At 44.3% G+C, this 27556-nt stretch overlaps 1 protein-coding gene across 1 annotated transcript; it reads left to right on the forward strand.

Annotated features, from left to right (window-relative positions):
- Positions 1-897: 897 nt before the first annotated feature.
- Positions 898-27556, forward strand: LOC126213540 (uncharacterized). Its single transcript, XM_049941386.1, has 2 exons — positions 898-1079; positions 25953-27556. The coding sequence occupies exon 2, from the start codon at positions 25955-25957 to the stop codon at positions 27329-27331; it is 1377 nt and encodes a 458-aa protein (XP_049797343.1). The 5' UTR covers positions 898-1079; positions 25953-25954; the 3' UTR covers positions 27332-27556.

Raw genomic sequence — 27556 nt, forward strand, 5'->3', positions numbered from 1 at the left:
ATAATGCTACAACACTGTGCGTTGTTCTACACTTTGCACGCTCGAAGGGAAGAAATTTTCTGGTACAGATGCAGTAAGGAGAATCTGGCTGATAAAGATATAGAGCAAACTGGTAGTCTACAAGAAAAGCTCGAGTCTATGCAGTAGGCAGGATTATAAGATTCGCAGACGAGTCTGCCACGTAACAAATACCTATAGTGTTTTAACTTGAACAAATTTGTAATATAGTTACTGTATAACGTTGAGATTAAATACTCGTTGTAGCGTAAGCGTACCGATGCTTTTTTTCTTTTTTTTTTTTTTTAATGTTAAAGCCCTGATATATCGATGCTTCTGTTTGCCGACAGTTGCCAGTATAACGTATAGAAATATGACATAAAACTGAGCCAACAAAACAAATTCTCGTTTCGATTTGTAGTGTGCAATTCCTTGGACATGATTTTCTCATTTCTTTATTTGCATTTAGAAACAAGGATCTGAGACAAGAGAAGAAAAACAAATGTAATGGAAACTGTATACTCGATTTTTTTTTAATTTCTCAGGAGTTTATAGCCGTTACTATATGACAATGCCTGTGTAGGTGGTACGGCAAAGCAAGACCACCTACAATACATTTATTGTAGGTGGTCTTGGGCAAAGTGTAATTTTTGTTACTGCCTTCTTTACATCGAAGATTACCAGTGACCTGGTGCAACACGTTTACACAAACACGTAACATTTCATTGTGCAGCATACATTCATTGTCTGCCTGATTGCGTACATTTTAGCGCTTGTAATTATAATAAAATATCGGTGTAATCTAGCGTATTGTCCTGCAAAATAGAACGCATTCTAGCGGAATTTTCTCTGAAGCGTTTGGCAACACTGACATCCGAAAATCAATAGCCTTCCTTCTAGTAGGAGCTAGGAGGGCGGGTCGCGTCGTCCGCGAGGTCGTGTTCTATTTGTGTAATTCGTGCGAATCTGATCTGAATAGTCAATGTATTTGTTGATGTATATTGTTTGCCATTCTTTGTAATCACGAAGGGAAAGTTTGCTGTTATAGGGAAGCCTATCTTTCGCCAAATTTTGTCTGCAAAGTAAGTGTCTGTCAAGTTGGCTTTGTGTGTGAAAAAACAAATTGTTAAATGTACACTTTGTGTGGTTAAATGAAACTTTACGTGTTCCACTTCTTCCATGCACGATGATTCGTTATTGTGTGTAATGTGTCCTTGTACTAAGGTGCCCGTGCGTGGTCTAATCAATACGAGTCGTCGGCCAGTGACGTAATGGCTGCTGTCACCTTTCGGTGCACCCATTAACATTTTCGTTGTTAGTTGGCGAAGTCAACGAAGCTTGAAAGAAAAAGGAAAAAAAAAACACTTTTGAGGTAGCTTATCTGAAGGATTGGGTTAGGTTGGAAGGTGACAGTTTGGTTGTGAGATGACGAAGCCAATGAATGTGAAACTAAATAAATCTGGTTTGATGACAGACTAATCTGTAGCTTTGCGCGAGGTGTAGATTAGGTTGGAAGAAGATAGTTCGTTAGTTGGCGAAGCCAACTAATATGGTGCTAAAGAAAAAACACTTTTGTGGTGACAGACTGCTCTGTAGCTTAGCCAGTTTCAAAAAATCAATAACATAACGTTACAGTCGCCATATTGTGTTCAGCGGTTGTCGCATGTTACGTAAGTCATTTGTCAAAGCAGACGACGGGAATCGAACATTCCTCTATATCCCCCCCCCCCCCCCCCGTCATCAATCAGTGTCATTTTTCCAATGACTGCGCCCAAATGCTGAATGTTTATATACATCTAGTGATAAAAGTACATAGTGGGCATACACTTCAGATTTATTTTTGTGGTATTAAAATGCTCATCGACGACTAATGATTTAATGTATGTTTCGAATTTAACCAGCAGTTTTCATTAGGATCAGAACTGTGGTATTTGTTGTAAAGTGTGTTTACACATGGCGCGAACCTATAAATTAGGCTAGTACAGGCCTGCTTGCAACGAAAAGCTTCGACTTTCAATGTCGCTGCCTTCGCCAACTCGGCCAAGTTATCTACCTCTAGCCTAACCGGGATCTCGGTATATTCTAGAGACCAGCCTATTTCTGCGGAGGGGGGGGGGGGGGGGGACAAATATGGTAATTTTTTTTATATATCGATATTGGACTTCCTGGCACTGTAGCACAACAAATCCAGGAGAAAAGGACCTCTCTTCGTTAGGTCTATTATGGGCTGCCGCATTGAAGCTGCATATTTACGTAATACGCAAAATATCAATACGAAATCCACCAAATACGGCACGGTAGCTTCGGAAACTGTGAAATCGGGAGTGCGCTGTGCTTTTGTTAAACAATAGGTTCGTTCGAGTAAGGCTATCAGAACAAAGTGCTACCGTCTTCAAACTGTCTCTAGTGCGATTGCGCAGCTTTGTGATAGTTCCAACCGTCAGACCCCTTGGCGTTTACTCGAACGCAAATTTCGTTTTCTGGCCACCTATAGAGCTAGTTGGCGTTTCTGCCGTCTTCACGTTACTCAAATGTTTCTCATTTAATTACCTTGATTTAAGAAATGAAATAATCCATCGAGTACGTATTTTCTTCGTGCTTAGCACTACGCGTTTTGAGAATTTATTCTCAAAGTCTAGTGAAAATATTTACGTAAGTCTTTTGTGTGCTGTGCCCCTCTAACACTGTACTGTCGTCTTTTTGAGGTAAAGGCACAGTACTGTGCCGCCTACACACACACACACACACACACACACACACACAAACACACAAATACTAATGTAAATATTTGATCATGACGATGAGAAAATCTCGAAATGCGTCGTGCGAAAAAAAAAGGGGGCGGGGGTTGCAGTGTTTCATGATTACGTATTTACAGAGAGGCAGTAGCAAGATTTGTTATGAAGCTGAGTCAGACGTTTCTACCTCCCACGTGTGGTCGGCACTTCTTTGAGAACCAGTGATACAAAATGTTAATTGAAGATGTTCTTAATTATTCCTGATTCCACTTTCATCAACTTCCTGTTCTTTTTTATGCATGAAAAAAATTGATCGGCTTGCCTCATTGATTTTGGTAACACTAATTTTGTTGCTGGTTGCCTTTACATTGCAGATAATTGGTACCCATGTGAATAAACAAATCTAGGAATCGCCCAGACGTTACAAATACCAGAAATTGCTTTGAAGAAAAATTATCGTTCGTTTAGTTATTAGGGCGTGGCCGCAATGTGCTCACTTTTAAGAAACTGATAACCAGCTTAATTTCACTAATAAATGTGTGCTTATTTCTAGCTATGCAACCTCCCCTCTAAAATGAGCCAGATGAATGATCGCATGTCATTTATAGCAATGACTGTAGTATGTGACCCCCAACTACCGGCTCTTGTGATCGGGTCCTTGTATGGAAGAGAAAAAAATATTCATTTTGAAAATAACGTTGAAAGAAGGTAGTGAGACCCTTTTGCTTTTGAAAACCCAGGCTTCATATATGTAACAGATTTGCACAGAAAAATCCCTCAAGAAAATAAAATTATGCCAACATGTATTAAATTTTCAGAAGGTTGAAATATAGAGGTCCTTGAAAAGACTAACCTAGTACTTTTTTCCAACGTGAATAAACACACAAAGTTTTGCGCAAGCGCGCGTAAATATCTTTGGAGTCTTACGGAAGTCTTAGGAGCCAGTCAGAACGATTCCAACTCATCATTAGAAACCAGTTGCAACCATCCATCGGTCGCAACTCGAACAGATAGAAACCTCTTTGCGGTGACAGACTGCTCTGTAGCTTAGCCAGTTTCAAAAAATCAATAACATAACGTTACAGTCGCCATATTGTATTCGGCGGTTGTCGCATGTTTCATATGCCATTGGTCATAGCAGACGACGCGAATCGAACATTCCTTTATATACCCCACATCATTTTTCCAATGACTGCGCCCAGATGCTGGATGTTTATAGAGATCTAGTGGTAAAAGTACATAATGGGCACACACTTCAGATTTATTTTTATGGTAATAAAATACTCATCAACGAATAATCATTCAACGTATGTGTTTAGAATTTAACCAGCTATCAACCAGTCACAAACCACAGGAACTGGGAGACTGCATACGTCGAACGCATTCGCTTGGTTGCAACTGTATCGCGAACGAACCTAATCTGAGCAAAGGCCACGTGATCTAGTTAGCCAATTACAGCGACATAGCAGACGTGATCTATTCAACTAATGGCAAAGTGACTGTCTCTTCGCGCTCGTACACACACATTAATATACATACAGTATAAAAATAGAGCTGTGGCTTCATAAGTAATTTTGCTCGTCAGAAAGAGTGGGTGTTTTTTCCGTAGATGTGGTTAGACAGGAATGTAAGACGAAGTATTAAGTGAATGCGAATGAAGCAGTGATATTGCTGCTCTTACGTGCAAGAAATATATGGCTCTTTTATTCCGAATATGTCGTGGTTTCCTTATCTCGATTTCCGTGGGTATGGTACGGCTGGGACGTAACAACAGAACTTAATCCTAGAATGTTAAAGGGAGAGAGTCTGTGAAATTGTTACTAAACTATCGTAAATTTTAACTTAGTAGTTTATTCGAAGGAAGCCATAGGTTGATTACAATTATAAGGTCGTCAGTGGTATGTCACATACAAAATAAGAGTAAAATGCCTTTTCGCACTGTATACCGACCATTGTACTGCCCAAATTATTGACGGGACTGTCGAATTGGGTCAAAGTGCAATCGTGTTTTTTTTTTTAGGGTGTAATATATATATATATATATATATATATATATATATATATATATATATATATATATATTAATTTTTTTTAGTGGTGGTGGGGAGGGGTTATTTATCTAAGGTTAAACTGCTGAGAGTTAAGTGGAGACTTCCACGTTCTCCGATGTTGTAAATATTTGGCAGTTTTAAGAATAGGTCGTGATCTTTACGATTATGGTTCAAATGTTCTCCGCTGTATTTTCCGAATATCTCGCGATGTCCGTTGGTGTGGTTAGGCTGGGAAATAAGAGCACAGCTTTTATTGGCAGAAAAAATCTGATCGTGGGTTGCACTGGTCTGTAGCGGAGCCAGATGTCGAGGTTACGCTCGAAGAGCTGTTGATTTATTATTGGGAGAAACCACCTAATGTCAAAGCAAAAAAAACGCGAATGTGGTGAAAGAGTTAGCTTGTGACATAGCAGTTAAATGTACAACTTATGTCATGAATAATCGAAAATTTCCGTCGAATGTATCGAGATTTCCATAGCGTGAGTAGGCAGGAAAGTAAGAGCATAACTTGAGTTTATGTTCGGAACTCGTCACTAAAATTTAAATTATAAATGTTTCACGAAAGTGTCGATTTTTGCCCAGAGATGATGTGATAACTTGGCAGTACAACTCTGGCGGTCGCTCAGGGCCAGTGAAACATCACATTATCCTGGGAGCAGTGTATGGAGTACTGTGACATATTACGAAATTTGGTCTCATTCGAAGCCCTCTATCAGTTGCCTTGTCATAGTTCAGGCAAGATGGTGTGTGAAGGCTGCCTTGTCGGCGAGGCTGCATTTTATAGAATAAGTAAAGGTAAACCATCATCGTGGTCATAGAGTAAATATCTCTGGAGTGAGCATTCACATGCACAGAACAGATTTTGTGTTGTCAGCATACATTGCCGGCCTGGTCACGTGATGTCACGTGATCTCGGGACGTCGTGTGTTTGTCCGTATAGCGCCCTGTATATTTCGAATGTCACTACATCCCTAGTACAGACGGATTCTTTTCGTACGTGTCGTGGGTTATTTATATATGTTACGCAGACATTTTAACAGTATCCATTTGATACCGGGAATAAACCAGCTACATAACTTTTAAGGGCAAGTGATACCGCATTCTGCTTCTTTGTGATAGGTGTCACAGTTCAGATGCACTCGATTTTTGGTAGTTTTAGGTATGATACGGCACGTTATAGTATTATAGAGCCTGGCGTACATTTTTGCAGTGATAATCTTGCAAAACGACTTGACAGTACGTTAGTACTTTTGCAGGTGTCCGAAAAATACCGAATTTGCCACACATTAGCGATTATATCCTTGCTAATTCGTTCTTTTTCTGCTATTTCTGCGTATTTATTTTCTCTTTTTTTTGCGACCTAAAGCACAGTTTTTCTTACTGGTGACACTTCGAAGTGTTTGTTTATCGCATTTTACGTACTTGCTCCCAGTTTATTTAATAAATAGTAGACTGAGTAAGAAGGGGATAAAAAAATGTACTGTGAAGCAAATACATTTGGTCATGTAACAGTCAACCCCATATAACACCATTAAGGGAAGTGGAAAGTGACACAAATGAAAGGTTTGGGGACATGTTTACTAATATTTTACGCTTCTTAATCAAATGGTGAAGAAAATAAATTGAAGGCATAATACACCAAAGAAGATGAATGTGTACTTTGATTAGCTACACTATTGTTTTTTATCTGATTTGTGCAGAAAATGTATTTAAGCTGAATGCAGAAATCGGTAGTAGGTGCTGAGCGTCTGCTGTGGAAAATTAAAAATAGTTGGTATAGCATCTACCTTCAGCCACAAAAAAAAGGTTCAAATGGCTCTGAGCACTATGGGACTTAACATCTATGGTCATCAGTCCCCTAGAACTTAGAACTACTTAAACCTAACTAACCTAAGGACAGCACACAACACCCAGTCATCACGAGGCAGAGAAAATCCCCAATCCCTCCGGGAATCGAACCCGGGAACCCGGCTGTGTCAGCCACACACATCCAAACTTTTCTCTGTCTAAACATTCCTCTTCAAAGTGTTTTGAACATACTTTGGAATATTTTGTGGGGACGAAATTACTCCTACTTATTTTCTGGAGCCACATCTTTACTCGTTGTTCATCCTTCGGGAATATAAAATATAAATCACACATAATCATTCTCCATGTCCCAGACACACTTAACATGGTCTCCTACTGTAACTTTATAGTAAACAAAAAGGTTTGGACACACATTATACGAAGACAATTACAGACTCCCACTCTATTGAATTTATCTGTCTCCCGTCTTTCAAATCTATATACATAATCGACAAGTCACTGATAAATGCATGGAGGATAGTATTTGCTCAAACTACTAACCATTCCCTTTTATGTTCCACTATCAAATTTACGAGAGGAAGCGATTGTTTGTAAGCTTTTGTACGAGCCGTAATATCTATTATATAGTCATAAAATCGTAGAAAAATAGGTCTGCAGAATCAAGCCTTAATTATAATGCGTCTCGAAATTTTTAAACATAGGACCCATGAAAAGTTACTATCTCTCCTTTCACATATTTTTCTTTGCATCCGTAGCAACAACAGTAACTCACCATCGCTATTAAACTACCAACAGACGTTGAAAACACAACAAAACTTTTGATATTATAAACTTCAAACTCTGCAGTAAGCACACACGCTCAGCGAAGTCCCGAAAACACGTGACAATCCTGGTTTACTGTTGACGACATGCGCAGAACGCAATGCTCTCTCCAGAGATGTTTACTCTATGATCGTGGATAGTCTCTCATAATGTGCTTCCACACCCTAAATGCAAGGTCTTTTCGAATTTCTTATTCAATGAGGATATCGTTTCGTTGCTGGCGCCGACGGTGGGCGCCGAAGGGTAGTCGCATGCTCCATGTGTTATCCGAAGACGGTGAAACTTGTCACAAATTTCGGGTCTGGTTTAGCAGGGGATACAACCCGGCGGCTTTGACCAATGACGTCAGAATTCGCCAGAGGTCGTGTAGTACAAAGATGAAAGAGCTGAGAAGAATGTTCAGAAACACTGACAATGTTGAGTGTTTATGGAAAAAGTTCAAGGCAATCGTAAAATGCGTTTTAGACAGGTACGTGCCGAGTAAAACTGTGAGGGACGGGAAAAACCCACCGTGGTACAACAACAAAGTTAGGAAACTACTACGAAAGCAAAGAGAGCTTCACTCCAAGTTTAAACGCAGCCAAAACCTCTCAGACAAACAGAAGCTAAACGATGTCAAAGTTAGCGTAAGGAGGGCTATGCGCGAAGCGTTCAGTGAATTCGAAAGTAAAATTCTATGTACCGACTTGACAGAAAATCCTAGGAAGTTCTGGTCTTACGTTAAATCAGTAAGTGGTTCGAAACAGCATATCCAGACACTCCGGGATGATGATGGCATTGAAACAGATGATGACACGCGTAAAGCTGAAATACTAAACACCTTTTTCCAAAGCTGTTTCACAGAGGAAGACCGCACTGCAGTTCCTTCTCTAAATCCTCGCACAAACGAAAAAATGGCTGACATCGAAATAAGTGTCCAAGGAATAGAAAAGCAACTGGAATCACTCAACAGAGGAAAGTCCACTGGACCTGACGGGATACCAATTCGATTCCACACAGAGTACGCGAAAGAACTTGCCCCACTTCTAACAGCCGTGTACCGCAAGTCTCTAGAGGAACGGAGGCTTCCAAATGATTGGAAAAGAGCACAGGTAGTCCCAGTCTTCAAGAAGGGTCGTCGAGCAGATGCGCAAAACTATAGACCTATATCTCTGACGTCGATCTGTTGTAGAATTTTAGAACATGTTTTTTGCTCGAGTATCATGTCGTTTTTGGAAACCCAGAATCTACTATGTAGGAATCAACATGGATTCCGGAAACAGCGATCGTGTGAGACCCAACTCGCGTTATTTGTTCATGAGACCCAGAAAATATTAGATACAGGCTCCCAGGTAGATGCTATTTTTCTTGACTTCCGGAAGGCGTTCGATACAGTTCCGCGCTGTCACCTGATAAACAAAGTAAGAGCCTACGGAATATCAGACCAGCTGTGTGGCTGGATTGAAGAGTTTTTAGCAAACAGAACACAGCATGTTGTTATCAATGGAGAGACGTCTACAGACGTTAAAGTAACCTCTGGCGTGCCACAGGGAAGTGTTATGGGACCATTGCTTTTCACAATATATATAAATGACCTAGTAGATAGAGTCGGAAGTTCCATGCGCCTTTTCGCGGATGATGCTGTAGTATACAGAGAAGTTGCAGCATTAGAAAATTGTAGCGAAATGCAGGAAGATCTGCAGCGGATAGGCACTTGGTGCAGGGAGTGGCAACTGACCCTTAACATAGACAAATGTAATGTATTGCGAATACATAGAAAGAAGGATCCTTTATTGTATGATTATATGATAGCGGAACAAACACTGGTAGCAGTTACTTCTGTAAAATACCTGGGAGTATGCGTGCGGAACGATTTGAAGTGGAATGATCATATAAAATTAATTGTTGGTAAGGCGGGTACCAGGTTGAGATTCATTGGGAGAGTCCTTAGAAAATGTAGTCCATCAACAAAGGAGGTGGCTTACAAAACACTCGTTCGACCTATACTTGAGTATTGCTCATCAGTGTGGGATCCGTACCAGATCGGGTTGACGGAGGAGATAGAAAAGATCCAAAGAAGAGCGGCGCGTTTCATCACAGGGTTATTTGGTAAGCGTTGCGGAGATGTTTAATAAACTCAAGTGGCAGACTCTGCAAGAGAGGCGCTCTGCATCGCGGTGTAGCTTGCTGTCCAGGTTTCGAGAGGGTGCGTTTCTGGATGAAGTATCGAATATATTGCTTCCCCCTACTTATACCTCCCGAGGAGATCACGAATGTAACATTAGAGAGATTAGATCACGCACGGAGGCTTTCAGACAGTCGTTCTTCCCGCGAACCATACGCGACTGGAACAGGAAAGGGAGGTAATGACAGTGGCACGAAAAGTGCCCTCCGCCACACACCGTTGGGTGGCTTGCGGAGTATAAATGTAGATGTAGATGTAGAATGCAAGAGAGAAAAACTGTACTTCACGTATATAAGGGCCAGTAGTATTTTCACGTTAACGATATCGCGTGTTTGTATCTTAGTATTTCTCCGCAAAATACAATGGAAAGAAATGAATGAAATATATTACTAGCAAAGAATACATCACGTTACATGTATGTCAGTTGTATCTCGAAACTCTTTCGAACTGCATTTCTTAAGTGCAGTACGGGATACAAGTTCAGCGTACGTCGATTTCTTAGTTTCAACTAGCATTGCTGTCCTGTTCTTCACTTGAACGATGCATCCTGCGCGTCAGTAAACTCTAAGTGGAACACGGGATACATATTGTAGATGTGTTGTTTATTTCGTCTCCACTATTACTAACAGTCTTTTCTTATGTACATAGCAGTACTACTGATGACAGAAGGACCTAAGTATGTAATATATGTATACCAGACTTCCGTTGACCTCGATATATGTACGCTGGTAACGAAAAGGGGGAAATAGACGTACGTTATATTTGCAACCTGTACCTCAATTGAACTACACGGAGACAAGAAGACGACACATGTACAATTTGCATCCCGTACTTCACTATGGGGTACAGTTTTCTTGTTGCCTTGGACGCTAATAGTATCCCATTCGTTACTTGAGCTATATAGCTATACGCAACATTTGTTATCTTCCTCGCCAATTGACATATATAGTGTCGGTGTAAAGGCGAAGTGCAGGACGGGATACAAATTTTAGTTGTGTCGGGGGTTTCGCCAGTAATATAGCAAGTACACATTCGAAAATGTTGTACTGATACTAGTGCTGGGAAACTAAAGAAGATCGACAGCTGAGAAATTTCTATTACGTACTTCACAACACGAAAATACACATATTGGTGGAATAAAACAGTGAAATATGTCAAAATTGTGAAATACTGTGAAAGAAGCAAATGGAAGAGTGAGCTTACCACACGGAAATATCGAGGTTTAACCGAAGCTCGCCTAGACAGACAGTAACGAAAATTACATACCCACAAACAGACAATTCCATTTCTATAAACGAAAATAAGACACTAATTATTGTTCTACAATAACAAACTAATACTCCAAATTACCTCAATATCATTACGAATAATTATTTTAATGTACAATGATAGCGCTTATCCGGTACAGACATTACTATCTATGACTAATGTATGACGTCATTGGTCAAAGCCGACGGGTTGTATCACTGGGATTTCTTCTGTCACGAAGCGGGTATCAAGTTGACGGTAAACACTTAACAGTTGGAAGACCAGGAGTCGTCGTTAAAACGGACGAGGTGAAATTTGGGAAAAGGAAACAAAACAATAGACGTGAAATTGTAGGAAATTGATTGTTCGACGGAATTCAGTGAGGGCAAAAAAAAAAAAAAAAAAAAAAAAAATTACGGCGGGACGTCAGAGATGCAATCCCACGATATGGCAGAAAGATTAATAAACATTTTGTGGTTAACTAGCGGAGTACATGTTCCCTAGAGCAGATCGCCAGGAAAAAAAAAAAAAAATTACACGATAACCTCGTTAGCGGGAACTCGCATGAGACGAACTCGCGGTTAACGCGAAAAAAAATATTGGTCCCACCAGGAATACATTAATTCTAATGGTATGTTTTATCAGTTAACACGAATTTCGGTTAAGGCGAATTCCTAACGTAATTAAATTGCTCTGTAACACAAACTCCTGACCTTAGAGTATTCTGAAGCGTAATTTTTTTCCGAAGTGAATGTAGAAAATGTAGCTACAAAGCTAATTCCCCCCTGCGGGTCCGGGGTAAGAATAGGCCCGAGGTATTCCTGCCTGTCGTAAGAGGCGACTAAAAGGAGTTTCAACCGTTTCGGCCTTTCATGTGATGGTCCCCCTTGGGGTTTGACCTACATTTTTCAAAATTCTTCTGAAGTACGAGCCTTTTGGGGAAGGACACCTTACGTGGTGTACCATTGGTCCTAAGTGCTCTCAGACCTTCGCACTCAGTATTGCACCAGCGTTGTAACCATACCCACTATTCCTCCAATTGGGCCTAAACGCCTGATGGGTTGTCCAAGTTACGCCCATAGTGCATCTCCATCTGCACCAGCGATCATGATGGACTTTCCATGGCACCAGAAATCCAGCACGGTAGCCAGCCCGTTGTGGTGGGGTCGTCATGTACCCTCTAGGTTGTAGCCCCCTGACAACACAGGGATCGTACTGCCGATACCTGAGCTGCACCCTCCCCACGTCGGCCAAGGAGTAGATGCCCGTCTCCTTGGGGCATCAGGACTCCCGGCAATGGTCATCCTGCCAGGTGGCCCTTGCTGCGGCTGGGTGGCGCCTGTGGGGAGAGCCCCTGGTCGGAGTGGGTGGTATCGGGGCGGACGTTTCGCAGATGAAACATCAACACGTATCAGGTCGCTCTGCGGCCGAGTCTTTCAAAAGAAAAGGTACCATTTCTAGTTCTGGTTCTCCTGCCCTTTCCCCCTTGGCCACTCCATGGGAGGAGGGACAGGCCCGCCGGCTTGGGGCGAAGTACGTCCCCCGCTATTTGGTCTGTTCTCGAACCGATGGGGGGACATTCGCCACCTCCAAGCCGATGTTCTTTGTTCAGCACATTGAGGACGTCTTTGGGGAAATCGAGGCTCTCAGCAAGATGCGTTCAGGGTCCGTTCTTATCAAGACCACCTCCGCCACACAGTCGGCGGCGCTCCAGGCGTGCGACCGCCTAGGGGACATCCCAGTATCCATTGTCCCACATCTGGCACTAAATAGGACGCAGGGGGTGATTTTTCATCGTGACCTCCTGCTACAATCTGATGAGGAGCTCAGGGCCAACCTGGAGCGCCGAGGCGTGCATTTCGTCCGGCGAGTCCAGCGCGGCCCCAAAGACAGTCGCATTGACACTGGGGCCTTTATCCTCGCCTTCGAGGGGGACGTTCTCCCGGAGAAGGTAAAGGTGATGTGCTACCGGTGTGACGTGCGACCCTACGTCCCGCCTCCTATGCGATGTTTTAGGTGTTTGCGTTTTGGGCACATGTCGTCACGGTGTGAGGCTGAGCCCCTTTGTGGCGATTGTGGCCGCCCTCTTCGTGAGGAACATACATGCACCCCACCACCTCGGTGCATTAATTGTCCTGGCGTCCACTCGCCTAGATCCTCAGACTGCCCTGCCTATCAGAAGGAGAAGAAGATACAAGAAATCAAAACTTTGGGTCGGCTCTCCTATACTGAGGCCAAGAAGAAGTATGACCGTCTCCATCCCATGCCATTGACTACTTCTTTTGCCTCAGTTGTGTCCACTCCTTCCGCGGTATCCTCATCCCTATCCTGTCCCCCCTACGCCTCCTCCGCCCATCAGGGGGCTCCGCCTCCGCCTCCCAAATCCCTCCCTTCCAAATCCTCCTCCCCCGTGGCCCCCACCCCCTCTGCCCCAGGGGCCACCCTTCCTCCTCCTCCTCCCCCCACGCCACCTGAGAAGCGTTCCTCTTCTCAGGCGTCCATCGGGGAAACGTCCCGGACCCCAGCTTCTGAGGTCCGGCGTTCCAAAACGGACCCCGCGCGTGAGGACCTTCTTCGGGTCCAGCCCACCATCCCTGTGCCTCCTCGGCCTTCCAAGAAGGCCTCCAAGAAGAAATCTCTATCCCCCTCTCCACCCCGGCGCGTTTCGTCTGACGCTCCATCCGTAAGTCGCCGCTCCCGGCCGTCCTCAGTTTCGCCGGGACGCTCAGCTGCCAGGCACTCAGCTGGCCTCTCGTCGACAAATGATGCTGCCCAAACTACACAACCCGGGACAGCAGCCGCAGCTGGCGACAACTCGATGGAACAGGATCCGCCTCCCGCCGGTTGTAGCGTTGTTCCCTCGAAACCTGGCCGTCCGCGGCCGTCGAGGTGACCAGCTCTTCCCCCGTCTCGTTCCCCCTCTTTTTTGACTAGCGATGGCCTTGTTACACTGGAACATAAGAGGTATTAGATCTAATCGGGAGGAATTACAACTGCTCCTCCGCCTGCACTGTCCGCTCGTCCTTGGTCTCCAGGAAACCAAGTTGCGCCCGACTGACCGTATTGCCTTTACCCACTATACCTCGGAGCGGTATGACCTCACCCCTGTGGATGGTATCCCAGCTCATGGTGGGGTCATGTTGCTCGTTCGGGACAATGTCTATTACCATCCTATCCCATTGACCACCCCACTCCAAGCAATAGCTGTCCGCATTACTCTTTCTGCTTTTACTTTTTCAGTTTGTACCATCTACACTCCACCGTCATCTGTTGTTAGTCGGGCTGACATGATGCACCTGATCGTTCAGCTCCCCCCGCCGTTCTTATTGTTTGGCGACTTCAATGCCCATCATCCCCTTTGGGGCTCTCCTGCATCCTGTCAAAGAGGCTCACTCTTGGCGGATGTCTTCAACCATCTCAATCTTGTCTGCCTCAATACCGGCGCCCCGACTTTCCTCTCGGACTCTACTCATACCTACTCCCACTTGGACCTCTCGATCTGTTCTACCACTCTTGCCCGTCGGTTCGAGTGGTATGTCCTTTTTGACACCTATTCGAGCGACCACTTCCCCTGTGTCGTTCGTCTCCTGCACCACACCCCATCCCCACGTCCTTCGAGCTGGAACATACTGAAAGCTGACTGGGAACTTTACTCCTCCCTGGCGACCTTTCCGGACCACGATTTTCCTAGTTGTGACAGTCAGGTCGAATACCTCACGGCCGTTATCATCAATGCTGCCGAACGTTCCATTCCTCGTACAACTTCTTCTTCACGTCGCGTTTCCGTCCCCTGCTGGAACGAGGCTTGTAGGGACGCTATCCGTGCTCGGCGACGTGCTTTACGCACCTTTCGCCGCCATCCTACGTTGGCGAATTGTATTGAATACAAACGACTCCGAGCGCAATGCCGTCGAGTCATCAAAGACAGCAAAAAAGCTTGTTGGGCCTCTTTCACCAGCTCCTTCAACAGTTTTACTCCCTCTTCCGTCGTTTGGGGTAGCCTGCGCCGGCTGTCGGGCATTAAGGCCCACTCCTCGGTACCTGGCCTGACCTCAGGTAATGAGGTCCTTGTTGATCCTGTGGCTGTCTCCAACGCCTTTGGCCGCTTTTTCGCGGAGGTTTCAAGCTCCGCCCATTACCATCCTGCCTTCCTTCCCAGGAAAGAGGCTCGGCGACCTTCCTTCCACTCGCTGAATCTGGAAACTTATAATGCCCCCTTTACTATGCGGGAACTCGAACGTGCGCTTGCACTGTCCCGGTCCTCTGCTCCGGGGCCAGATGCCATTCACGTTCAGATGCTGGCACACCTTTCTCCGGCGGGCAAAAGCTTCCTTCTTCGTACCTACAATCGCGTCTGGTCCGAAGGTAAAGTCCCCATGCGTTGGCGTGACGCCGTTGTTGTTCCTATACCCAAACCCGGGAAGGATAGACACCTTCCTTCTAGTTACCGCCCCATTTCTCTTACAAGCTGTGTCTGTAAGGTGATGGAGCGCATGGTTAATGCTCGGTTAGTCTGGATTCTTGAATCTCGACGACTACTTACTAATGTCCAATGCGACTTTCGTCGCCGCCGCTCCGCTGTTGACCACCTTGTGACCTTGTCGACATTCATCATGAACAACGTTTTGCGAAGGCGCCAAACGGTAGTCGTGTTCTTCGACTTGGAAAAGGCTTATGATACCTGTTGGAGGGGAGGTATCCTCCGCACTATGCACAGGTGGGGCCTACGCGGTCGCCTGCCCCTTTTTATTGATTCCTTTTTAACAGATCGAACGTTTAGGGTACGTGTGGGTTCCGTATTGTCCGACGTCTTCCTCCAGGAGAACGGAGTGCCTCAGGGCTCCGTCTTGAGCATAGCCCTTTTTGCCATCGCGATCAATCCAATTATGGATTGCATTCCACCTAATGTCTCAGGCTCTCTCTTTGTCGATGACTTCGCGATCTACTGCAGTGCCCAGAGAACATGCCTCCTGGAGCGCTGCCTTCAGCGTTGTCTCGACAGCCTATACTCATGGAGCGTGGCAAATGGCTTCCGGTTCTCTGAAGAGAAGACGGTTTGTATTAACTTTTGGCGATATAAAGCGTTCCTTCCGCCATCCTTACATCTCGGTCCCGTAGTTCTCCCATTCGTGGACACAACTAAGTTTCTAGGGCTCACGTTGGACAGGAAACTGTGTTGGTCTCCACATGTCACTTATTTGGCGGCCCGTTGTACACGTTCCCTTAATGTCCTCAGAGTTCTTAGTGGTTCATCTTGGGGAGCGGATCGCACTGTCCTGCTTCGCTTGTATCGGTCCATAGTCCGATCGAAGCTGGATTATGGGAGCTTTGTCTACTCGTCCGCTCGGCCATCCCTCTTACACCGGCTCAACTCCATCCACCATCGGGGGTTACGTCTTGCGACCGGAGCCTTCTACACTAGTCCTGTCGAGAGTCTTTATGCTGAAGCTGCCGAGTTACCGTTGACCTACCGGCGCGACGTACTGCTGTGTCGGTATGCCTGCCGGCTGTTGTCTATGCCCGACCACCCCTCTTACCAGTCCTTCTTCGCCGATTCTCTCGATCGTCAGTACGGGTTGTATGTGTCTGCCCTGCTGCCCCCCGGAGTCCGCTTCCGTCGCTTGCTTCGACAATTGGATTTTGCCCTCCCTACCACCTTTAGAGAGGGTGAGAGCCCGACACCACCTTGGCTCCAGGCTCCGGTTCATCTTTATCTCGACCTCAGCTCACTCCCGAAGGAGGGTACTCCGGCTGTAGTGTATTGCTCACGGTTTGTCGAACTTCGTGCTCGACTTGCCGGACACACCTTTATTTACACCGATGGCTCCAAAACTGACGATGGTGTCGGCTGTGCCTTTGTCGTCGGGGCCGCCACCTTCAAATACCGGCTCCTCGACCAATGTTCCAGCTTTACGGCCGAGCTTTTTTCTCTCCATCAGGCCGTTCAGTATGCCCGCCGCCACCGCCATTCATCGTATGTACTCTGCTCTGACTCACTCAGTGCTCTTCAGAGCCTTGGAGCTCCCTATCCGGTCCATCCCTTGATTCAACGGATACAGCAGTCCCTCCATTCTTTCGCTGATAATGGTGGTTCTGTCAGCTTTCTGTGGGTTCCCGGACATGTAGGAGTGCCTGGGAATGAGGCTGCGGATGCTGCAGCCAAGGCTGCAGTCCTCCTGCCTCGGCCAGCCTCCCATTGTGTCCCGTCATCGGACGTTCGGGGGGATGTATGTAAGAGGCTTGTGTCGTTGTGGTGGGATGCTTGGTCATCCCTCCAAGGAAACAAGCTCCGGGCAGTAAAACCGCTCCCAACTCCTTGGACAACATCCTCCCGACCATCTCGGCTCGAGGAGGTCCTTCTGACCAGGTTGAGAATTGGGCATTGCCGGTTTAGCCACCGCTACCTGCTCTCCGGTGACCCAGCCCCGCAGTGCCCTTGTGGACAGGCCTTAACAGTGCGCCATGTTTTATTGTCGTGTCCCCGTTTTAGTCAATTACGTGTTGTCCTGTCCCTGCCGTCTACCTTACCGGATATTTTAGCTGATGACGCTCGAGCAGCTGCTCGTGTTCTGCGTTTTATAACTTTGACTGGCTTGTCCAAAGACATCTAACCTTTTTACTTATTTTATCTGCATCTTTGTCAGGTCTTTCTGGTGTCCCCCTTGAGTTTTACTAGATCCCTTGTGCTCTAACAACTGTGACTGGGCGCTAATGACCTCAGTAGTTGAGCGCCCTTAAACCCAAGGTAGGTAGCCGCGACTATCACCTCAACAATCGGCGCATGCTGGACATTGTAAGACATGCAATAATGTGTGCAGCAGCATTTAGGAACGTACTCAGTGCCAGATTTGACAGGTGCTCTGTTAGTCGTAGCCGTATCGAGTTGGAATACTGAATAAAAACTACAGTTAACAACCGGTACTGTAGCACGCGAAAATGGCAAAGAGGAAACGGACAGCTCTTAATCTACAGTTAAAGCTTAAGATTCTAGATGAAGTGGACCGTGGTACCAAGAAAACAGCAATTGCAGAGCAGTTTGGACTACCTAAATCTACTTTATCTACGATTATTAAGAATCGAGAAACAAATCTAAACGACTTCGTACCGCCAAGTATGAAGTCATCGAGACGTTACTGCTAGAATGGTTCAATCATATGCGTGCATCTAACATACCTTTAACTGGCTCTGTGATTCAGTCAAAAGCAAATGATATTGCTAAAGATATGTGCATCGAAGACTTTAGTTGTTCTGCTGGTTGGTTGTATCGGTTCCAAAAGAGACATTCAATTTCATCTGTACAAATTTGGGGTGAAGCAAATAAAGTTGATGAAGAAAGTGCGAACAGCTGGTTGCATGAACTCAACCGATTGAGGGAAAAGTATGCCTCGTGTGATGTGCTTAACGTGGATGAAACTGAATTTTTCTACAATCTTTTTCCAAATTACACCCTGGGAAAAAAAGGTGATAAGTATCACGGTGGAACACGAAGCAAAAAACGTGTGACTGTTGTACTGTGTTGTAATGCTGACGGCAGTGAGGTTATCGGTAAATCCGAGAAACCACGTTGTTTTAATAAACATAAATATGGACACTTTACATTGCATCTACTGTCACCACAATAAAGCTTGGATCGATGGCACATCATTTCGCAAGTGGCTTCTTCGTTTCAACAGTCGAATGGTTGCTCAAAAGAGACATGTTCTTCGTACATTGGACAGATGTACCGCCCATAACGTTCATGATCTGAACCTATCCAACATAAAGGTTCAGTTTTTTTCCACCCAACGCCACAAGCCGCCTTCAGCCTTTGGACCAATGCATCATCTCTCTCATAAAGAGAGCTTATCGCAATCAACTTGTAAGAGCTGCGATTCGTGCTGTTGAAAACAATAGTGCAACCCCAAATTCGAATCTGCTTGACGCAATAAAATCACATCACAGCAGCCTGGAACTCACAAGGGAACCTCCCAATTGCACCTCCCTCAGATTTAGTTATAAATTGTCTCAGTGGATAGGCCTTGAAAAACTGAACACAGATCAATTGAGAAAACAGGAAGAAGTTGTGTGGAACTATGAAAAAATAAGCAAAATATAGAAACTGAGTAGCCCATGTGGAAGATTGGCAACATCAAGGACAACGTTAGCTGATGGGCGCCGTGGTCTCGTGGTTAGAGTGAGCAACTGCGGATTGGAAGGTCCTTGGTTCGAGTCCTGCCTCGAGTGAAAATTTTACTTTCTTTATATTTGCAAAGTTATGATCTGTCCGTTCATTCATTGACGTCTCTGTTCACTGTAATAAGTTTAGTGTCTGTGTTTTGTGACCGCACCGCAAAACCGTGCGATTAGTAGACGAAAGGACGTGCCTCTCCAATAGTAACCGAAAACATTTGATTGCAAGGTCATAGGTCAACCGATTCCTCCACAGGAAAACACGTCTGATATATTCTTTACGACACTGGTGACGGCATGTGCGTCACGTAACAGGAATATGTTGTCGACCCACCTAACTTGCTTACTTGGCGAATGGGTAAAAAGATTCTTCTACCTTACCCGATTTAGGTTTTCTTGTGGATGTGATAATCACTCCCAAAAAAGTGTGAAAACATAAGAGTTTGTCACATAAACAGCATCAAATGAATGCAACAGTTTCACAGTCGCACAGTTTTCCCTGTGCTCTGTCAAAACGTATGTTTTTTACGTTTTCAAATGTTTCCGTGCGTAGACCGTCAAATCCTGTATATGTCCAAGCAAATCTGAACATGTCCTGGAATTTTGGAGAGCGAAGTTGATTATGTGTGAGTGCCTGAACTTTGACAATTATCTGAAAATAAAAAATTAAACTTTTCACTCGAGAGAAGATTTGAACCCAGGACCTGTCGTTCCGCAGCTGCTCACACTAACCCCGGGACCACGGCGCTCATAAGTCAACTCTGTCCTTATTGTTGCTTATCTTGCGCATGGACTACTCAGTTTGTATATTTTGCTTATTTTTTTCATAGTTCCACACAACTTCTTCCTGTTTTCTCGATTGATCTGTGTACAGTTTTTCAAGGCCTATCCCTGTGCCAACTTGTAACTAAATCTGAGGGGGAGTGCGATGGGGAGGTTCCCTTGTCAGTATCGCCACATCATACAGGGAAGTGCTTTAACAGAGCTTGGAGACATAGCAACACTGAAAATGTCCACGAGTTAGAAGATGCCACTTCACTGATGAATGGACAGTTCTGTAGGACGTTGCGAACCTTGTGATTAGTTTCGAAGAATTAATTAGTGTAGGCGATGATGTTGCCGTATGTGCTTCTGTGGAATCGGATGTGCGAAAAGCTGTGAACGAAGTGCAAGAAGGGCCATCAGGAGAAAGTGAAGAGGAAGAGAATACAGATACCATTCCACCTACCCGTCAGGAGATGTTTACAGCCTTGGACTGTTTAGAACGGTTCGCTTCAACATCCGACGTCACTTCTGGGTTTACGGACGCTATCGTTACAATTGGTTGTGAAATTACAAAATATTATCATTCCCATGAACGTCAGCGAACCATGACCGAATTTTTTCCAAGAAACTAACGTACATAATTTGTGAGTAGGCCTACTTGTAATTTTACAATCACTTTATAGTGTTGTAAGTCTACAATAACGTGATTCAAAGAGTATTGTATTACACATTAGTGTACTGCTGTACATGTATACTTATTAAAATCTGTGTTTTTCACTTAACACGATTTTTTTTAAACATGAACTCCTGATTTTTCGGTCCCTTCGGATTCGTGTTAACGAAGTTTTACTGTAAATCACTTTTGTGCTGAAGTGGGTAAACTTTACCCGCCCGACGGAACTGTGAAGCAATAATTCTTTTGAAGAATGTTGCAAGCATGACTGGCAACAAAAATTCCGTGCCTTGTGGCGAAACCTATGTTTCCAATTTCCTCAAAAGTAAATTTATGTTACAGCATCGCTTTGCTTGGTGCTGCATATATTCTACATTACTTTCCAGTATCTGTTCAAGTTTCATGCTTAACGTTTGTGTGTTCGCGGCTTGAATATGTGATTGGCTGATTACACAACGTGTAATGTGGTCTGTTCTGTGTTCTGATTGGCTAAGGACGTCACGTGCCCTGCACTTAGGTTGTGCAACAAAAGCACACCCATCGCATTGTCGATGATGTTATGACTGAAAGATCCACTGTTGACATCCCAGATGAGCTAGAAAATTTCAGAGTAAGCATTCGATGGGAATTAGTATTTTGTAAAAAAGATATGCAGCTTTTATTTATATAATTACTTTTACAAATAATGTTATCGAAGAAGAAAACCCATCAAAAACCAAAGCATGCTACAGAATACTATGTCAATTGCCATTCCATTGTTGTAAGGTAACCGTAAAGTTTTTGTGGTCTAAGATTTGCTGTTGGCAGCAAATTCCCAAAGGAGCCGACTGGATAAAATTTGAATAATAACATCCGGGCTCAAGGGAAGTGTTAGATTCCAATTTTCATTTTCTAGTGCTTTTTTTTTCTTTGGTAGGATTAAGTGTGGCGGTGGTGAAATTTGAGATTTATAGTGTGGTATCAGTTGTTTCTGTTTACATAATCATGGAAGTGATCGATTCCAGTGGATTTTGTGTGTAATGGAATTTGGGAAGGTTGTGGGGTCTTGTTATTTTAGTGCTGTTTGTCGTTTGGTGTAATGGCGTGTGTTTATATTTAGTTCGTCCCCACCCAAAAACCCCTAATTTCCCCCACTTGTCCCGTTAGTTTCATTATATATTTGGAGGAATATTTGTTTGGTGGTTTTTCGATCTATTCTCGTGTTTGTTGTCATGTTTATATGATAACGTCGTAGGAACGGTACGGGAGTTGTTGTGGATGGTCGTTTTCGCCATATTGGTGGCGTCATTACTATTTTCGCACGGTGGGTGTGGGTGTGGGAGTGTGAGGGAGAGAGAGACAATGAACTTAAGGATGTTTAAATCTCCAAACTCTGTTAATATTTTATTGCTCAATATTTTTAATTTCCAGTTAGAGCTTTTTTCTGCACACCCGATCAATATGTAAACGTGATTTTATTTATTCATTTCCTCCATGTATAACTGTTAGTAGAATTGTGCACTGTCTGCAGATATGAATGTGGCATTTAGTCACTACCAACTTACAGAGAACGTGTTAATAATTGCAGGAAAATTGTTACTCACACTTTTGAGAACTTCACACCTACATCTGGACTCCGAGGTGACACAAGCATCAAATGTCTCAGTTCTGTCTCATTTGCACTGACTAATCCCTCCTGCTGTGTTCACTTGTAGATGTCCGTATTCCACTCAATTCTGTCCTATTGCATAATCTTTTGGGTACTGTAGATAAAATCCCCCCCCCCCCCCCCCCCCCCGAACCACGGATGGGGAGGCTTGTGTGCCTCTGTGATACAGATGGCCGTACCATAGGTGCAACCACAATGGAGGGGTATCTGTTGAGAGACCAGACAAACGTGTGGTTCCTGAAGAGAGGCAGCAGCCTTTTCAGTAGTTGCAGGGGCAACAGTCTGGATGATTGACTGATCTGGCCTTGTAACAATAACCAAAACGGCCTTGCTGTGCTGGTACTGCGAACGGCTGGAAGCAAGGGAAAACTACGGCCCTAATTTTTCCCGAGGGCATGCAGCTTTACTGTATGATAAAATGATGGTGGCGTCCTCTTGGGAAAAATATTCCGGACGTAAAATAGTCCCCCATTTGGATCTCTGGGCTGAGAACTCAGGAGGACATTGTTATAAGGAGAAAGAAAACTGGCGTTCTACGGATAGGAGCATGGAATGTCAGATCCCTTAATCGGGCAGGTAGGTTAGAAAATTTAAAAAGGGACATGGATAGGTTAAAGTTAGATAGGGGTAATGCAGGAGTAAGTATAATAATGAATAAAAAAATAGGAGTGTGGGTAAGCTACTACAAACAGCATAGTGAACGCATTATTGTGGCCAAGATAGACACGAAGCCCACGCCTACTACAGTAGTAAAAGTTTATATGCCAACTAGCTCTGCAGATGATGAAGAAATTGATGAAATGTATGATGAGATAAAAGAAATTATACAGGTAGTGAAAGGAGACAAAAATTTAAGTCATGTGTGACTGGAATTCGAGATTAGCAAAAGGCAGAGAAGGAAACATAGTAGGTGAATATGGATTGGGGGTTAGAAATGAAAGGAAGCCGCCTGGTAGAATTTTGCACAGAGTATAACTTAATCATAGCTAACACTTGGTTCAAGAATCATATAAGAAGGTTGTATACATGGAAGAATCCTGGAGATACTAAAAGGTATCAGATAGATTATATAATGGTATGACACAGATTTAGGAACCAGGTTTTAAATTGTAAGACATTTCCAGGGGCAGATGTGGACTCTGACCACAGTCTATTGGTTATGAACTGTAGATTAAAACTGATGAAACTGCAAAAAGGTGTCAATATAAGGAGATGTGACCTGGATAAACTGACTAAACCAGCGTTTCAGGGAGAGCATAAGGGAACAATTAACAGGAATGGGGGAAAGAAATACAGTAGAAGAAGAATGGGTAGCTTTGAGGGATGGAATAGTGAAGGCAGCAGAGGATCAAGTAGGTCAAAAATCGAGGGCTAGTAGAAATCCTTGGGTAACAGAAGAAATATTGAATTTAATTGATAAAAGGAGAAAATATAAAAATGCAGTAAATGAAGCAGGCAAAAAGGAATACAAATGCCTCAAAAATGAGATCGACAGGAAGTGCAAAATGGCTAAGCAGGGATGGCTAGAGGACAAATGTAAGGATGTAGAGGCTTCTCTCACTAGGGGTCAGATAAAAACTGCCTACAGGAAAATTAAAGAGACCTTTGGAGAAAAGAGAACCACTTGTATGAATATCAAGAGCTCAGACTTCAAGACGAATATAATAATTCTGATCCCAAAGAAAGCGGGTGTTGACAGATGTGAAAATTACCGAACTATCAGTTTAATAAGACACAGCTGCAAAATACTAACGTGAATTCTTTACAGACTAATGGAAAAACTGGTAGAAGCCAACCTCAGGGAAGATCAGTTTGGATTCCGTAGAAATATTGGAACACGTGAGACAATACTGACCTTACGACTTATCTTAGAAGAAAGATTAAGGAAAGGCAAACCTACGTTCCTAGCATTTGTAGATTTAGAGAAAGCTTTTGACAATGTTGACTGTATTACTCTCTTTCAAATTCTGAAGGTGGCAGGTGTCAAATACAGGGACCAAAAGGCTATTTACAATTTGTACAGAAACCAGATGGCAGTTATAAGAGTCGAGGGGCATGAAAGGGAAGCAGTGGTCGGGAAGAGAGTGAGACAGGGTTGTAGCCTCTCCCCGATGTTATTCAATCTGTATATTGAGCAAGGAGTAAAGGAAACAAAAGAAAAATTTGGGGTACGTATTAAAATCCATGGAGAAGAAATAAAAACTTTGAGGTTTGCTTATGACAGTATAATTCAGTCAGTGACAGCAAAGGACTTGGAAGAACAGCTGAACGGAATGGACAGTGTCTTGAAAGGAGGATATAAGATGAACATCAACAAAAGCAAAATGAGGATAATGGAATGTAGTCGAATTAAGTCGGGTGATGCTGAGGGAAGTAGATTAGGAAATGAGACACTTAAAGTAGTAAATGAGTTTTGCTATTTAGGGAGCAAAATAACTGATGATGGTCGAAGTAGAGAGGATATAAAATGTAGACTGGCAATGGCAAGGAAAGCATTTCTGAAGAAGAGAAATTTGTTAACGTTGAATGCACAAACAGTGCCCGTACTCTTACGGGAATTGGCAACGTACCGCGAGTAATGAGTATAATGGGTGGGGACACTACGAATGTAGTGCGGAACAATACGTTGAAAATGTGGGTTTCGTGGGAAGAGTGCCAGAGATAAATCCCTGCAGTCACGCTATCCTCTGTGTCCTCGGTGGCTCGGATTGATAGAGCGTCTGCCATGTAAGCAGGAGATCCCGGGTTCGAGTCCCAGTCGGGGCACACATTTTCATCTGTCCCAGTTTATGTATGTCAATGCCTGTAAGCAGTTAAGGGTGTTCATTTCATTGTAATAAAATAGTAGTGTTTTGGTTTTGAAACCACATATCACACTGAGTGCATTTGTCATTATATTTAGGTTCTGCATCAAGTGCCTCCTCATTATAAACTTTGTAGATGTTGGTTCTGTAAAACTTTGTGCAACTTCTTCCACTTTTCTTTCTACATACTGTTGTGTTCTTGTGCTTCTTATCTTACCTGGTCATTTAAAAGGGGACCTATTAGAGGCTAAATAAGATGTGCTGACATTCAACACATCAACTACTTCACACTCAGGAATATAAACATCTGCATTGTCTTCCTCAGATCACATTCCAGTGATGATGATTATTCAGGTTGCCTACAACAAGAAGTTCAGTGAAATTTCTTGTTGTAGTGAGTATAACCATTCCTGCACAACGGATGTGATGGTAACACAGTTACTTCAGGACCGAGGTATTTCTGCAACACCTCTGACCGATTTCCAATAATTGGGAAGCGTTTTCACTCTCTTAAACACCATCCTCTTGTCTTTCTTCATCTTCCGCACACATCATTCTTTCATTCCTGTATTTCCTCACTGACATCATATCTAACAAAAAGTTCAAACAAAAAAACAAAACTCTGTGCAGAACAATTCATGTGCAAGTTCTCATTTGTTTGTTATAAATGGAAGAAAGATGGAAACAGTGTTGTCAATATGCATGTTCTACATTAGAAATTCAGTGATGTGAAATATGCAGAATGTTGAAAAATTTCTGACACTTTACACAGAAAAAATATTACCCACTTTGATAGCAGTAACTACTAACACATTAAGCAAAGAATATATTGCACAGTTTTTATGAGTTTAAAATGAAAATATTTTATTTATTAACACAGGTGATACAGAGGTCTGACGTACATTTTTTCCACAGAAATTCACGATTGAGTTAATGTGGCTCGTATAATTTGACATGAAATTGCCCTGCCTGACATTCTCTTACATACCTTAAATAAAAGTGACACGCACGAAATCTTTAGCGATACTTATTCTGTGGAATAACTGTTAACTTTCTGTCCACAGAAATGGAATCGCCAACACTCGCCTGCAACCCGCCAGACGACGTACTGTTTTGCGTCTTTGCCTATCTGCCCATCCCAGAGTTGGTCCGATGTGCTACTGTGTGCAAGCAGTGGTACAAAATTGTGACAGGATTCACCCACCTGTGGAAAGGGAAGAGCTACGTCAGCAGTAGAAGTCCGAGAGAATCTGCCGAGACGTGCGCCGTATTGTCCATATTACCGCTGTTGCAGGAAATCGAAATCAAGGTGGCCAAAATGTTTGAGGTGAAAATTTACTACCCGCAGTTGTTTTTGTCAGTGACCAACATGTCTGACATACGAGCTGTGCAGGACTGTCAGAGACTAGGGTCTATTCACGTGACAACTGATCTCAGCATTGCAGATATCGTCTTCTCTTCTCGGTCGCCTATCTGTTTTACAGCGCTCCGGACGCTGAAGATCGTCAGAGGGAACCCGACACTGACACTCTTCAAGCCGGGCACTAGGGCGGAATGTGCCATCATCGCTGCCCTGGAGCTGTGCCCGTTTCTCACGGAGCTGAGCCTCGACGTAGAGTCCCTGTCGGCGAACTACTTGAACACTCTGGAAGGGCTCGGCCGGCTGGAGGTTCTGAGAATCCACTGCCGCAGTCTGAACGACCTGACGTTCCTACGGCACTGCTCGGATAAACTGGAGGAACTGGAACTGGAAAGTTGCGACGACTTGCCGTCGGCTGCGTACGCGGAGCTCCGCCACCTAGGGAAACTGCAGATGTTGCGGCTGTGCGACTGCCGTGTGGGGGGAGCGGATATGGAGGTGGCCGCGGCAGGTCTGAGGTCTCTCGAGAAGCTGCAGTTGGATCGTTGCGGAATGCTCTCGGACCTGTCCTTCTTGCGGTTCTGCAGCCAGCTGGAGGAGCTCCGTGTCGAGGCCGAGGACGTGGTGCTGACCGGTCTGAAGCACCTGCCCGCCAGACTCCGCTCGCTCTGCCTCGTCAACAACGCTCTGACCGGTGACGAACTCTCCGAGGTGGTCCCGTTCCTGCGGCTGCTCGAGGAACTGAACCTCTGCAACACGGAGCTGGTCCAACTGGGCTTCCTCCGCTACTGTCGCAGACTGCGCCGCCTCTGCCTCAAGAACTCCACCTGGCCCGACACGTCGGAACTGTCGGGCCCGTGCAATCTGACGCGGCTCGAGACGTTGGTCCGAGAAGGTGCGGGTACGATGTGGACGTACTCTCCGGAACGGTGTCGTCACTGCCGCGACTGGACACTCTGTCGCTGGCCTACGTACAGGATGCCGCCGGGAGGTCCCTCCGCCAGTGGTCGCAACGTCGCGCTTTGTTGCTTTACTGAGTTTACGGGTTGGAGGTGGATGCCCGTCGGGAACTTGAACACCTGAATAATTTGAACCTTTCTCCTTGTATGTCACCACTTAGTGCGCAACTTTACCAGTGAAGTCATCCGATTGAGTCTGCCCCAAGTAAAAATCTATTGCTCGGATTGCTTTGTATAAACTTCTGTTACACGAGCTTTTCTAAGCAGAGGTGTCAACACCTGTATAGATTGATGTATATTTATTTGCCACGTATGTTCATTTGCTCAATAAATGTTTCCCTGTGTAGTA

The sequence above is a fragment of the Schistocerca nitens genome, chromosome 11 (genome assembly GCF_023898315.1).
Source record: "Schistocerca nitens isolate TAMUIC-IGC-003100 chromosome 11, iqSchNite1.1, whole genome shotgun sequence".
NCBI lineage: Eukaryota > Metazoa > Arthropoda > Insecta > Orthoptera > Acrididae > Schistocerca > Schistocerca nitens.

Bases quoted from the DNA above. Each gene is read 5' to 3' on its own strand.
- LOC126213540 (XM_049941386.1), top strand. From the start codon at position 25,955: ATGGAATCGCCAACACTCGCCTGCAACCCGCCAGACGACGTACTGTTT.